Source organism: Nematolebias whitei, chromosome 5 (genome assembly GCF_014905685.2).
Source record: "Nematolebias whitei isolate Nwh7 chromosome 5, NemWhi1, whole genome shotgun sequence".
Lineage (NCBI taxonomy): Eukaryota > Metazoa > Chordata > Actinopteri > Cyprinodontiformes > Rivulidae > Nematolebias > Nematolebias whitei.
Window position 1 is genome coordinate 39,077,201 of NC_056502.1, and position 13,038 is coordinate 39,090,238.

At 44.8% G+C, this 13,038-nt stretch overlaps 1 protein-coding gene across 1 annotated transcript in view; it reads left to right on the forward strand.

Moving 5' to 3' along the window:
• The first annotated feature begins 2,364 nt into the window (after nucleotides 1–2,364).
• The window catches only part of sall3a (spalt-like transcription factor 3a), a 12,056-nt gene continuing 1,382 nt past the window's right edge, over nucleotides 2,365–13,038 (forward strand). The window contains exons 1-3 of the mRNA XM_037676447.1: nucleotides 2,365–2,501; nucleotides 9,078–12,230; nucleotides 12,480–12,811. Coding sequence (XP_037532375.1) covers nucleotides 2,426–2,501; nucleotides 9,078–12,230; nucleotides 12,480–12,811 — 3,561 coding nt within the window. The 5' untranslated portion in view covers nucleotides 2,365–2,425. The remainder of the gene's footprint in view (nucleotides 2,502–9,077; nucleotides 12,231–12,479; nucleotides 12,812–13,038) is intronic.

Here is a 13,038-nt window from a genome sequence, read left to right on the forward strand (position 1 = left end):
GCCCCGGATTAAATGGCACCTGGTTTTAAATGGCACCTTCCCTTCGTTTCCCCTCGTTCCTTTCATCATCAGCAAAATAAAGATTAGGCCCACAGAGGAGATGGGGAGGTCTTTCTCTCAGAGGGATCTTCATTCCTCCGCCTTTGTGATGATATTGATGATGATGATGGCCAAGTGGACAGTTTGATTTTTGTGCGGTGAGCTAGTTATAAAGAATCAATATTATATCAAGGGGGTAACTTTGGTGATAAAGGACTTCAGCCACTGTGGCTATTCATCATAAGTCTGTAGCAGCAGATAGGTCAAAAGAAATTATATTGCTCTAAAGAGTGTGTCTCCTTATCTCCCGGTACCAGGGGGAGTGGAGGACACGCCGATCGATACACTACTTGCTGTGGACTCCTTGCAATTATCAATAGCTGATTTTTGTCTTCCTGGGGGCTGCATCTATTAATACCAGATAATAACAAGTCCCCCCCACCACCACCCTTCCCCACACCCCCCTTTTTCTGGACACGACTTCAGAGGATGATGAAGGGAGATGAGAAGAGGAAAAGTTTGCTCCCGTGAGGCCGACCTTGTTGTCAACAGATTTCTGTCTGTCACACGAGGCGCGAGGCACGGGGGGAGTCAAACAGACTGGAGGGGGAGGGGGCAGCTCATGTCAGCTAAAAACAAACAACAACAAAAAAAGATGTCATAGAAAAGGAGGGATTTTGAAGTTTTGCGCGCAAATTGACATAAAAATACAATTATGTGCAGTATTTTTTTTACAACAATTGTAAATGTTTTCCATGAACAACAACATTATTTTACAGAAATGATGCGCGTGCGTTTGATCCTCTGCGCGCACATTATGAAAAAAAAAAAAAAAGGTCAAAGAGCATAAAGGTGCATGTGAAACCTGACGCAACTTTCCCCAGCTCTTTTAAATTCCACATTTTTACGAATAAAAATTAAAATCATGTCCATCCGTTTGGACACGAGGAGGCCAAACTTTGACTCTCCATCATTCCATTTATGACATTTTACATTTTTATTCATGATTTATAGAAGACACTGCACTGATGAAAGGCGCGCGCTGAGCGGAGCTGTGATGGGAGGTCAGGGTGACGCGCGGAGGCTGAGCACGAGCCTCTCTACAGTAACGTGGTGCTACATCCTAGTGGTGGCTGAAAGCAATGGGCTGAACCTTTTTCTTGGGGGTTGACACACACACACACACACACACACAGCGCAGCCCCCACTCCACACACTCACACACACACTCACACACACGTAGAGCCATGTCCAACAACCAGAGAGCCCGACGCTGCGCGCGCTGCTGCCAGAAGATGAATCCAAAGTTCGATGCCGAGAAAGAAAGAGCCTGAGTGAAGTTCTTGTTTGGATCGAACCTGCTTTTTGCGTTTGTTTGTTTTTTAAAGAAGAAAGTCACTTTTATTTATTTATTTGGAGAGCGCGCGCACCGACCGAGGAGGAGAGGAGGGTGCAGCCGGGGAGGGGGGGTTGCTGAAACACGCAGGAGGAGCGAAGCAGAGAAAGAAGCCTGGAAGCACTTCTTCTGTTTCATTTGTGCTAATCGGAATCATGATGAGTGTCAGGTCCCGCTGACTGACCGCGGCTCACGGGACAAGAAGTTTTGGCAAAGCGGAGTTTGCGCCAGGAAACCTCCCCCCGCAAAGCAAACATCCACTTTACCCGCAGAGATAACACACACACACACACACACTTTGAAGTCCTGAAACACGTTCAAGTCGCTTGTCTTCCAGCAGGAGTAAAGTTCAGCCTCCGACAGGGGAACGAGGAAAAGTTAAGGACAGCGCGAGGAGACGGACACTTTCAGAAGTTGTGCGCAAAATGAAGTGATGCACATCAGAAGAGTGCGCGCTTTGTGAGAGTGGAGGGGAGAGGAGCCCGGCGTCCCCAGTTGGAGACCTCACAGTGAACTGGGCAGAACTGGTGTGTTGTGTTGTTGGGGGAGGAAAAGAAAGACAAAAAAAAAAAAAAAAAAAGGGCGACGGACAAAGTCTGAGAGTGAAGCAGCTAATTGCTTAGCCCGTCCCTCATTACCATATCCAATGCGCGTCCGCTGGACTCCAGCCAATCCTCCCCACCTTCACACGGTGCCATTAATCGCGTGGCATTATTCACTATCATAATTATTATCCCGACATGCGCAATCCGACGCACAGCAGCGGCGGCGGCGGCGGCAGAAGCAGCAACAGCCGCTGATCCCCCCCCACCCCCACCCCACCCCCCAACTCTGCTGCCGTCCCGGACACTTTTCTGCGAACTTTTTGTGCGCGTGGATCCCGTGGCTGATGCAGCTGCAAAACGCAGACGCATCTCGCAGCGCGAACTCAGCAGCAGCAGCACCTTCAGCCCTGACGCCCCCAGCAGCAGCAGCAGCAGCAGCAGCAGCATGTCGCGACGCAAACAAGCCAAGCCGCAGCAGCTCAAGTCGGACGAGGATCCAGCTGTGGTGGACTCCGAGCACGGTGAGTGGACCCGAGCAGCTGCAGCTCCCGTGCGTCCGTGCATTTCATCCTCGGAATAAACGAGTTCTTGGTTCAGCAGCAGCGGAGGAGCTGGACATGTTTTCAGCTCCGACGCTTTGATTGAGGTAAAAGTTTCACAGAGAGGACAGAAGTAGAACATTGTCACGATTCAAGTTTTATTTTAATCCCCTTCCATGTGTTGTCCTGCCTGACAGATGACTTCCAGGATTAAGAGCCTCACACTCTGTACACTGTGCTGCCACAGGCCTTTTTATTCAGGATTATTTTACAGAGGCCTTTTTTATTCAGGATTATTTTACAGAGGCCTTTTTTATTCAGGATTATTTTACAGAGGCCTTTTTTTATTCAGGATTATTTTACAGAGGCCTGTTCAAACTGCAACTGATTTCAAGCTGTTTTATGTCCCAACATCAGAGCTGGACTCTTACACTTGATTTGGTTTCCTCAGACACACAACTCTGCAAACATCCACCAACAGATGGCTTTAAATGAGCCCTGCAATTATTCATTTGAAATAGAAAACATTCAGAGTGATATAAATGTGTTAGTTTCCATCAAAAGCAGTTGTGCTTATTATTATTTGTTGAAGAGCACGCCTGCCTTTTGTCCTGTGGGCGCTTGCCTGGAACTCGGAGGGACAAAATGCGGAGTCTGTTGCAGGTCGAAGCCTTGTTTTGTCATGGAAATGTTTTTTGTTTACCCTCCTCACATAAATTTAGCACACTTGATTTGTTCCCTTTCGCTCAAGATCGCTCGACAGAGCCTGTCCTCGCCATATGGAGGGCAGGATTATTTATCCTGCAGGCCAACAGAAACAGCCTCACCGAGTTGGAAAGAACTGGATGGGAACAATTAAGATTAAAAAAATAAAATAAAAGTTAAATAATGAAAAGATTGATTTTCAGCGACGTTTCGTGTGTTTGGCTTGTTTTGTTTTGCTCCTCGACATTTTAGAAATACGATTAGAATTTATTGTGTTCATTTTTAAAGAATGGTTTTCAGCAAATCACTGCTACTATGTCACTACTCACAAATACGCACGTGCACACACACTTCTCCAGGCTTCTTTAGAAAAAAAAAGTGTGATGTAATCTTTGGGGAGAGAGGCTGTCTTTGCATGAAATGTTGGTGTGTGTGTGTGTGTGTGTGTGTGTGTGTGTGTGTGTGGTGGTGGGGGGGTCACATTAATGACTCCTGGCTCTTTTGTCCCATTTACTCTTCGGGGTGTTTGTAATTTATGGGCTGTTCACATGCACAAAACACAAACACTGTTTGAGTGTTGACATCACCCCCATTTTCCTTTTTAAATTCTGGTCAGAGATGCACGACATCCATCAGGTTTCTCTCCTGTTGGATTGAGGAATTCATTCATTTTACGTTTATTTTTAACTGAACTATTCATTTGAGTCAGAATTAGAATAAAAAAAATTCAGACTCAAACATTCAAGAAGTGGAAACATGAGGGGAACGAGCCAATTCAGATGAATTTAGAAATACAACTCTGGAATTTGCTCTTGTTTTTGACACGCACCTTAAAACTAAACACACACACACACACACACACATACTGTAGACTGACAATGGCATTGTGTTGATGACTGGAAGTTGCCGTGGAATGTTCCTGCTGGACAGTGGCTCAGTGTTCAGGAGCAGATGCAGCACAGCAACAATCCTGAGCATGTGGCCCGGCACACAGAGCCCATACACACTTAAATAAACCTAATAACACCGTGTCGCATCCAAAGCTGCTTTACACGACAAGCTCCTAATGTCATACTGTCCGTGCGTGGTCGCAGCGTGATCGGATTCTCCGCCCGTTGCTCCTGCGGTGCAGCCTGTGACGAACGCCATCGATCGCCGGCTTTGACGATTTGTCGCGTTTTTAAACGGAATAAATTCAGTAGTTCCCGCCGCCAGCAGCCGCCCGATATAGACTTTAAATCCACTGGTGCTGCAGAAGTACGGCACCGGGCCTGCGCTCAGATGGACTTATGGAGCGTGTCCATTCGAGCACATTTCATAAAATATCACAACGTAGAACGCTTTCAGGTTTTCATCGATCCTTCTCGTGTTTCGCTGCAGCTCCGAGAGGTCACTTTAACACCCCGCAGCCCCGAAAATCAAGTGCCAACAAGCTCTCATCTCCCCCTCCTCAGGCCTTCAGGACACTTGCTCGCCCCCAGCGTAGGGGGGACATGAAGGGGTAGTGTATGTGTGTTAGCATGGTGTGAAAAGAAGAAGGAAGGGTGGGGTTAGAGGGGGAGTCAGCTTAGGAGTGCTTTTACAAAGCCTGCTGACTTAACCTTTGTGTCGTCCCGGCCAGCCAGATCCTGCCTGGAGGTGTGGAGCTGCTTGGACAATTAGAACATGTGTGCCGCTGACCCTGGCAGCGCAGCTTACTCGTGTCCTCCAAAGTGCAAGCGGGCTGTTCACCGCACGGCCACTTCCTCAGCTGGTGTCACTGAAGGGGTGTGTGTAGGTGGTGGTGGGGGCATTTGTTGATAAAAACAAGTCAAAACACACTCCAGAGGATTTATCATTAGATGTATAAGGTCCCACGCAGGAGGGGATTTTTTTGACTGAATATTACCTTAAACGTCTCTGAGAGGACGTTTGAACTGCACTTCCTGTCCCGTCTGTGCAGCTGAATTGGAAAACTTGCATTTTAGCGTTGAAATATTTAGTTTTCCCGCCTCCACACAACTGTTGATGAGGAGAAGAAAAAAATGTAGCAAAGTGATAAAATCCCTGCTGACAGTGACAACATAGTTGCGGCCCCCTTCCCCTGCAGTGAGGGGGGGCTTTGTTTGCCTTTTGTTTTAATTCCTTCTCACCACTGGGCCTGCGGACCACCCACACAGCCGAGCGGAGGACGTCTTCGAGAAGCCACTCGAATGCGGCTGCGTCTTAATCACTGCTCAGCGCTGAAAACACACGGCAGCAAGTGCGTTTGTGACTGAGAGGAAGAGGAGGCAGCGCTTAACAACAGACAGCAGGGTTTAGCTCCAAGCTAACCTTCGCCTACTAAAGCTGTGCATTTGGTCGTTGGATGGATTTACTTTTGCTTAGGTGATTTTATAAAATAACATAAATTAACACAATGGATAGTCAGTTCAAAGCAGTGTAACATTTTTGAATGTTATATATTAAAAGAAGCACAGATTTATTAAATATGCTCTTTGCATGAAAGCATGGCCGCCCATCAGATCCTCCCTGGCTCCTCACATAAAGACATCTTGACGAGCGACAGAGTCATCTGGACTGAGTGCCGTCATCGAATACCGTGTTGCACAAACAAATCGTTAATGTTTTGGCTGCTGCACATCTGCAGGCGATGACAAAGGCCCGTGTGTCTGTGCAGATGTGACTGTACCACCGTGCAGCAGGGCTGACCGGCCCGATGGCACGCTCGCAGCGCTCAGGGCGCTCGAGCCTCTGCAGCACAGAGGATGCTCACGATTAATCCAGGAAACGCTTACCAGGACAGTTCTTTTAAAGGTTTCTTGGTTTAAATCAAAAATGGACAGCCTACTTGTCAAATCGGATGTTTTTTTGTGTTTCACCTAAAATAGTTCAAATCATTTAAATAGTGCGTGAAAGTCGTTTAAAATAAAACAGAAATTAAAATTGCGGGTTTGGACCCAGCAGGCCTTTGTTTTTCTCAGCCTGAGCAGGAAGAGTGATGCTGTTAGACCTCCATGGATCCTTTAAAGCAGAAATACTGTACGTGCACACTGTTCTCATGATAAACTCTGCGTAGGCTGCCAAATTTGATTTTACTATTTTTTAAAGTACAATGCAAAGAAATAGGATAAGATTTTTATGTGTTTTTATAAAAAAAAACACTATTCTTAGGAATGGGGACATTTGTACCTATTTTTTCTTTGTTCTCGAACACATTCAGTGAACATCAGCTGATTTAACATTCTATATTTGGGATTTCAACGTAGCTTTCCGAGTAAAACATTAAAAACAGATTCAGAGCCTTCAATGACTGCATCCAGCTAAATATTTACATCTGGGTAAATGAAGACTTTTAAAGGAATTAAAAACTGATTGGATTTTGTTTTCCGTTCTCTTCCTATAGGGCTGAGGAAATCAATAACACCCTGTGACACACACACGCACACACACACGCACAAAAACATGCACACCTTTTCACTGTCTTGCAAATAACCGTAAAACGTGGCTGTGACAGCTGCACAACGCATTCTGCTGCACTCGGATGCTGAACGCAGCTGTTTTATTATTATTATTATTATGAGCACGGGCTTTTTTATTTTTTTAAATACCTTGCATGGAGGTTTAAAGATGATCAGGTGGTCGTGGTTCTGTTTTGTATTGCTGTAATTACCACTGACTAATTGTTGCAGCGCTCAAACTCACACAGTCAGCAGCATATTTCTGCATCTTAATGGTTCTTTTTTAATTTCCTCAAATGGCAACGCACACACGATTTCACCTGTCTGCAGCGTTTTCCAGCAATTAAGGCTGGGGATTTATAATTTAGAACAAAACGTTTCGTAATATTCTTATGATGACTTGAGCGACACGCGTAAAAGGGATAAACCCGCCGACAGGGAAGATAATAAAAATCAGCTTCAATTTACAAATGTGTTTTGAAGAAGAATTAAAACAAATGCTGCTTGAATGAATTCTTTTATTGCTTTCATTAATATTTGTTCATATAAATTGATTGTTTAAATTAAACCAGGAGGACAATAAGAGGAATTGTGTTAGTATTTTTAAGGTTTCACCAGTCTCTGGGAACATTGTTCGTCTATGAAAATGTGCGATTGTGTGTGTTTGTGTGTGTGAGGTCAGAGGCGTACAAAGGCCCCCACTTGTAATTGTACGAATGAATAAAAGAGATTGACAGTAATACCATTCTAATAACTAATCAGCTCAACACAATGCCTACTCATTTGTGTTGACCTTTCAACCCTCAATTATGGAAATGTGTTCTGCTGTCCGCCGCTGGGTTAAGGAGCTTTTTAGCTCCATGTCACGTGTCACTTACATTTCCAATCTCTGGCTCCATTTCACTTCTCGTTTTTTTTTTTTTTTCAGTTTATTTTATTTTTATTTTCAGGAGCAAAATTACATGCTCATATTGGAGTTGCATGAATATAAAGATATTATAATATCACCGATGGTTAATCGGTTTTTGATTTTATTTGGCAACGTGCAGGTTTTACACTCGCACAAAGTCTGTCCGAAATGATTCTGTTTATAATTAATTAAGTCAAAGACACAGCAGAGCATCGTGCACCTCCTCCCCCCCCCTTCCCTTTGGTCGCTGACTACAGGGGGGAGTGATGAATTTCTTTACTAATGAGTCACTGTAATTGGCACATCCCCCTATATGTCTGCTTTACGGCAGCTCACTCCACTTTTATTCTACTTTTACAACATAAATCCAAGATTTATTTAATGAATTTAACACTTTTTGGATGACAATTATAAAAATAATAATAATAAGATTAAAATAAACAGGGTAACATGTTCATAGTGTAAAATGAATAAATAATTCCTAAATTCATGAATATATTAAACGTTTGTTGCGTCGTTATTTGAACACAAAGCTTTAGACGAATGTAGATGACTGTGACTGAGTTTACTTCTTATAGCATTAAAATGAGTTGTACACACACAAACACAGATTTTATAATTATATTTTAAAAAGATAAAATAAATAAACCCACAGCGGAGGCCTTTATTCCATGATTTTGTTCAGGTGTGAATCAGGTCAGAGCTTGTGCCGGTTTGTTTGACTCTTGAGGGCTGCCTGTGGAAGAGGAAGTGGCTCGCTACAACTGTGATTAAACATGTGTAACTAATCAGAGACTTTGGTGCCATGGCACAAGTATGTAATTTGTAGTCTTGTGTCAAAAAGCTTGGGAGAAAGACACAGACAAAGCAACACAGTATATCTTTTATCCCTTAACAAGAGCAATTCTGAAGCAGTTTGAGTAAAAAAAGAAAAAGAAGAAAACTTCTCAAAGTCAGCTTTCTTTAGTCACGCAGATTACAGTCCTTTGATTTTTAGGGTTAAAACGTTAGCAGTTAGAAAAGCCTAAGCTTTTAAAATTCAGGTGGAAATGACTGAGCTTGATAGCAGAGGGGAATCCTAATGGGGCCATCAAAGTCCCTATTTGTACCCAACAGATGAGGCAGCTGTGAATTGTATGAAATATTGGAAATCAATACGTTCTATGGAATTTCATTAAGCAGCAGTATCCACAATTGATAGGCCCTCATAATTTGATGGATTGCACAAAGAAAATTATTAGCTGGCTCTATGGAGAGGGTGTGAATGCACAAATCTGGGTCTTGAGGATTGGGGAACTAGGGTAATTTGTTGAGAGTAAAAAATAAATAAAAAGTATATTGATTTTTGCTATGTTAAAAAACTCAAAGGTTAAACCTTTGCTGCATTTCACTGCGAAAAAATGTGTGAATTCTTTATTGATTAATTATTCATTTATTCTTTTATCCTCCTCCTTTCTTTCCTTGTCATCCCCTCCCACGACCCTCTTCCCTCCCTCCCTGCAGCCCGGGGTGAAGTGCTGGATGATGCTGACAGCGGGAATGAGAGCCGCAGCGGCAGCGAAGAGACTCATGTATGTGAAAAGTGTTGTGCCGAGTTCTTCAAGTGGTCAGATTTCTGTGAACATTTAAAGAGCTGTACTAAGAACCCCCTGGTGCTCATAGTGAATGACAATGAGGATACGCCTAACCCCTCACAGGAGTACCCCTCAGAGCCCTCACCTGTTCTTAGCTGCCCCAGTGAGCAAGATGACAGCGAGGATGCAAGGGAGGGCAACCAGAGTCCTGTCGGTGAGGTAGATGACATCCCAGAGACAGATAACTTAAATGAGGTCAGTGTCCTGGAAAAGGAGGATGAGCAGATGGAGCTGGAGCTTTCTCCTGACAAAAACATAGAAGCCGAAGACAGAGATGTGACATCCCCTGAGCCAGATGGCTCCCTACCTCAGCTCAACGATGTGGTCCCCACTGCTGTTACAAGCTACGCCATGCCAAGCACCAATGTTACCTTGGAGACTCTGCATGGCACTCGGGTTGCAGTTGCCCAGTTTTCACAGAGTGTAAGGGCAGCAGCAGGCAGTGGGGTTTCCACTATGGCTATTCCTATGATCCTGGATCAGCTTATGGCCCTTCAGCAACAGCAGATTCATCAACTCCAGCTAATAGAACAAATCCGAAGTCAGGTGGCCCTCATGAACAGACAGTCTCCCCCACAATCTGCTGTCAACCTCCATCACAACGCGGCTGCTGGAAGCCAGGGATCTGTATCCTCCTGTGTCCCTCCTGTTGCAAGTCAGCTTCATCTGCATAACTTCATCACACCCCCTGTCCATCAGCTGCCTGTCAGGTTGCCAGCCACTCTTAGTGGACAAGGCCCTTCACCTCTGACCTCAGCAATAGAAGGGTCTCTCACTCAAACACCGCAGAGTAGTACTCAGCAATCCACTTCTTCAGTTCCAAATACATCCACAAATAATTCAGTATTTCCCCCACCAAGTGGGGCTGGATTGTCATCTCTACACTCCTCCTGCTCTGCTACTGTCTCAACTAACAACAGTAACACTAGCAGTTGCATAACAGGAAGTGGTGGCATAAGTAGCAGCTCGGCTCTTCCTAGAAACTCCACTACCCCTCCCTCACTAAATCACAGCAGCATCTTGAGCTCTGCCTCCAGTCTACCACTGATACCTCACAGCTCCTCGAGCAGCGTCATCTTCCCCAATCCACTGGCCAGCATAGCAGCCACAGCCAATGCACTTGACCCCCTTTCAGCGCTAATGAAGCACCGCAAGGGAAAGCCCCCCAATGTGTCTGTGTTTGACACCAAGCCCAGTTCTGAAGACCCCTTCTTTAAGCATAAGTGTCGATTTTGTGCCAAGGTCTTTGGCAGTGACAGTGCTCTGCAGATCCACCTGCGTTCCCACACTGGAGAGAGGCCCTATAAATGCAACATATGTGGTAACCGATTTTCCACCAAGGGAAATTTGAAGGTCCATTTCCAAAGGCACAAAGAAAAATACCCACACATTCAAATGAACCCTTACCCTGTACCAGAGTACCTGGACAATGTTCCAACAAGCTCTGGCATTCCATATGGCATGTCCTTGCCCCCAGAAAAACCTGTTACCACATGGCTGGACAGTAAACCTGTCCTCCCCACTGTCCCCACCTCTGTTGGGCTTCAGCTGCCTGCAACACTCCCAAGTATGATTGGAGGTTATAACGAGTCCCCGAGTCTCACTCCACTTAACAGGTCACCTCAAAGACCCTCTCCACCCACAAGTGAGTGTGCATCTTTGTCCCCAAATATCACCACTGACTCTGGCATGACCACTACTTCACCCTCCCCAAAACCCAGCTTTGGAAGTGATGCACCTCCTCTCTTGAAACCTGAAGGCATTCTCCTGTCCCCAACTTGTTCTACAAGGCCTGGAGAAAACGCAATCACCACAACTACAGTAACTCAAGTGCTTCTTTCCTCCACTGTCACCACCACAACACCATCAGGTAGTGGCCAAGTCACTGAGCCTATCAGTAGCCCAAACTCTGTTTCTAATTCCATCTCTCATCCAGTCCTTCCAATGCTGTCTGACCAGTTTAAGGCCAAGTTTCCCTTTGGAGGCCTCCTAGACTCTATGCAAACCTCAGAGACATCAAAGCTGCAGCAGCTCGTTGAGAACATTGATAAGAAGATGACTGATCCGAACCAGTGTGTTATATGTCATCGTGTTCTAAGCTGCCAGAGCGCTCTGAAGATGCACTACCGTATCCACACTGGCGAGAGGCCATTCAAATGCAAGATATGTGGACGAGCTTTTACCACTAAGGGAAACCTAAAAACACACTTTGGTGTCCACAGGTCTAAACCCCCACTTCGAGTCCAGCACTCCTGCCCTATATGTCAGAAAAAGTTCACCAATGCTGTTGTGCTACAACAGCACATCCGTATGCACATGGGAGGGCAGATTCCCAACACCCCAGTCCCAGAAAGTCTACAAGAGATGGAAACCGATGTTTCCTTTGATGAGAAGAGCTTAGATGCAATGAGCAACTATGATGATGATCTGCTGGATGAAATGGAGCAGGCTATGGATGATGAGGTGGACTTTAAAGATGGAGAATTTGACCCATCTAAACCTTACTCACCTGGGAGCTCCCCACCAACTTCCATCATTTCCAGCATTGCTGCGATGGAAAACCAAATGAAGATGATTGACTCCACTGCCAACATAACCCGCTCATTTGGCCTGAAGCCTTCACAGAATGGCTGCAGCTTTGCAGGGGATACTGACTGTTTTACAGCCGATTCCTTGAATGCAGTGGGGGATGCTGAAAGTCAAAGCTTGGGGAGCCCCACTTTGTCAGAGTCTTCTGGCTCAATGCATCATTTGTCCCCAGTTCACAGCCATTCTGAGAGCCAGCGGTCCAAGTCCCCAGCTACACTCAGTAATAATAACAGCAGTGCCATGATGGCAGAAGAGGGCCAGGAGAATATTGCAGCTGGCTTGACAACAGTGAAGTCAGAAAAATCAGAGACCCCTTCTCCGCTTTCTGGAAATGAAGGCACTGGGGCCCTTGATCTGACTGCCACTCAACCTGGCAGACATTTCATCAAGGAGGAGAGCCACTTCAACATGTTGTTTCTAAACAGAGATCGGGGTGAGTAGAAGCAAATGTGGCTAAAATATAACATATAAAATCAGTTCAGTATTGGTACAAATCTCAGTCAGTATTATGAACATGTATGCAATAAATAACCAAAAATTACTGGTGTAAACCTGAATAGTGTTAAAAAAAGATAAAATGATTAATATGGCAGCTATGAGACTCTTTCATTAGCAGAACAGATGTAATTTATTATGACGGTATTACAAATATTAATCTTTGTTTTTTCTTAATGTTTTTCAGGCCTTGGTACACCTAATTTAGCAAGCACTGCATCAAACATGATCAAAATGGAAATGAATGGACATGGCAAGTCTTTGAGCGACAATTCACACTTGCCTGTGGGCATTCAGGTTCCAGCTGCAGCACCCCCAACCACAGCGAGTCCTAGCATCAATCCTATGTTGGCCCCCCCACCTCCACGTCGGACTCCTAAGCAACACAACTGCCACTCGTGTGGAAAGAACTTTTCTTCAGCTAGCGCTCTGCAAATCCATGAGCGGACACACACAGGAGAGAAACCATTTGCCTGCTCTATTTGTGGAAGGGCTTTTACCACAAAGGGCAACCTGAAGGTATATCATTTAATAAAAGATTAACATCATAGAGCCATTAGATCAAAAACATAAAATTCTTCATAGGTGTAACACATAGCTTTGGGTAAATATTCCTAGACAACGTAAGGCCTCTTTACTCTGCTTTGGTTATTTAAAAAACACATTTTCGGTTGCATTTGCACCTCATGTCTAAATTGTAATAAGAAAAAAAAAATTTTTTAAAGACTAAATTTTTGGTGACTACA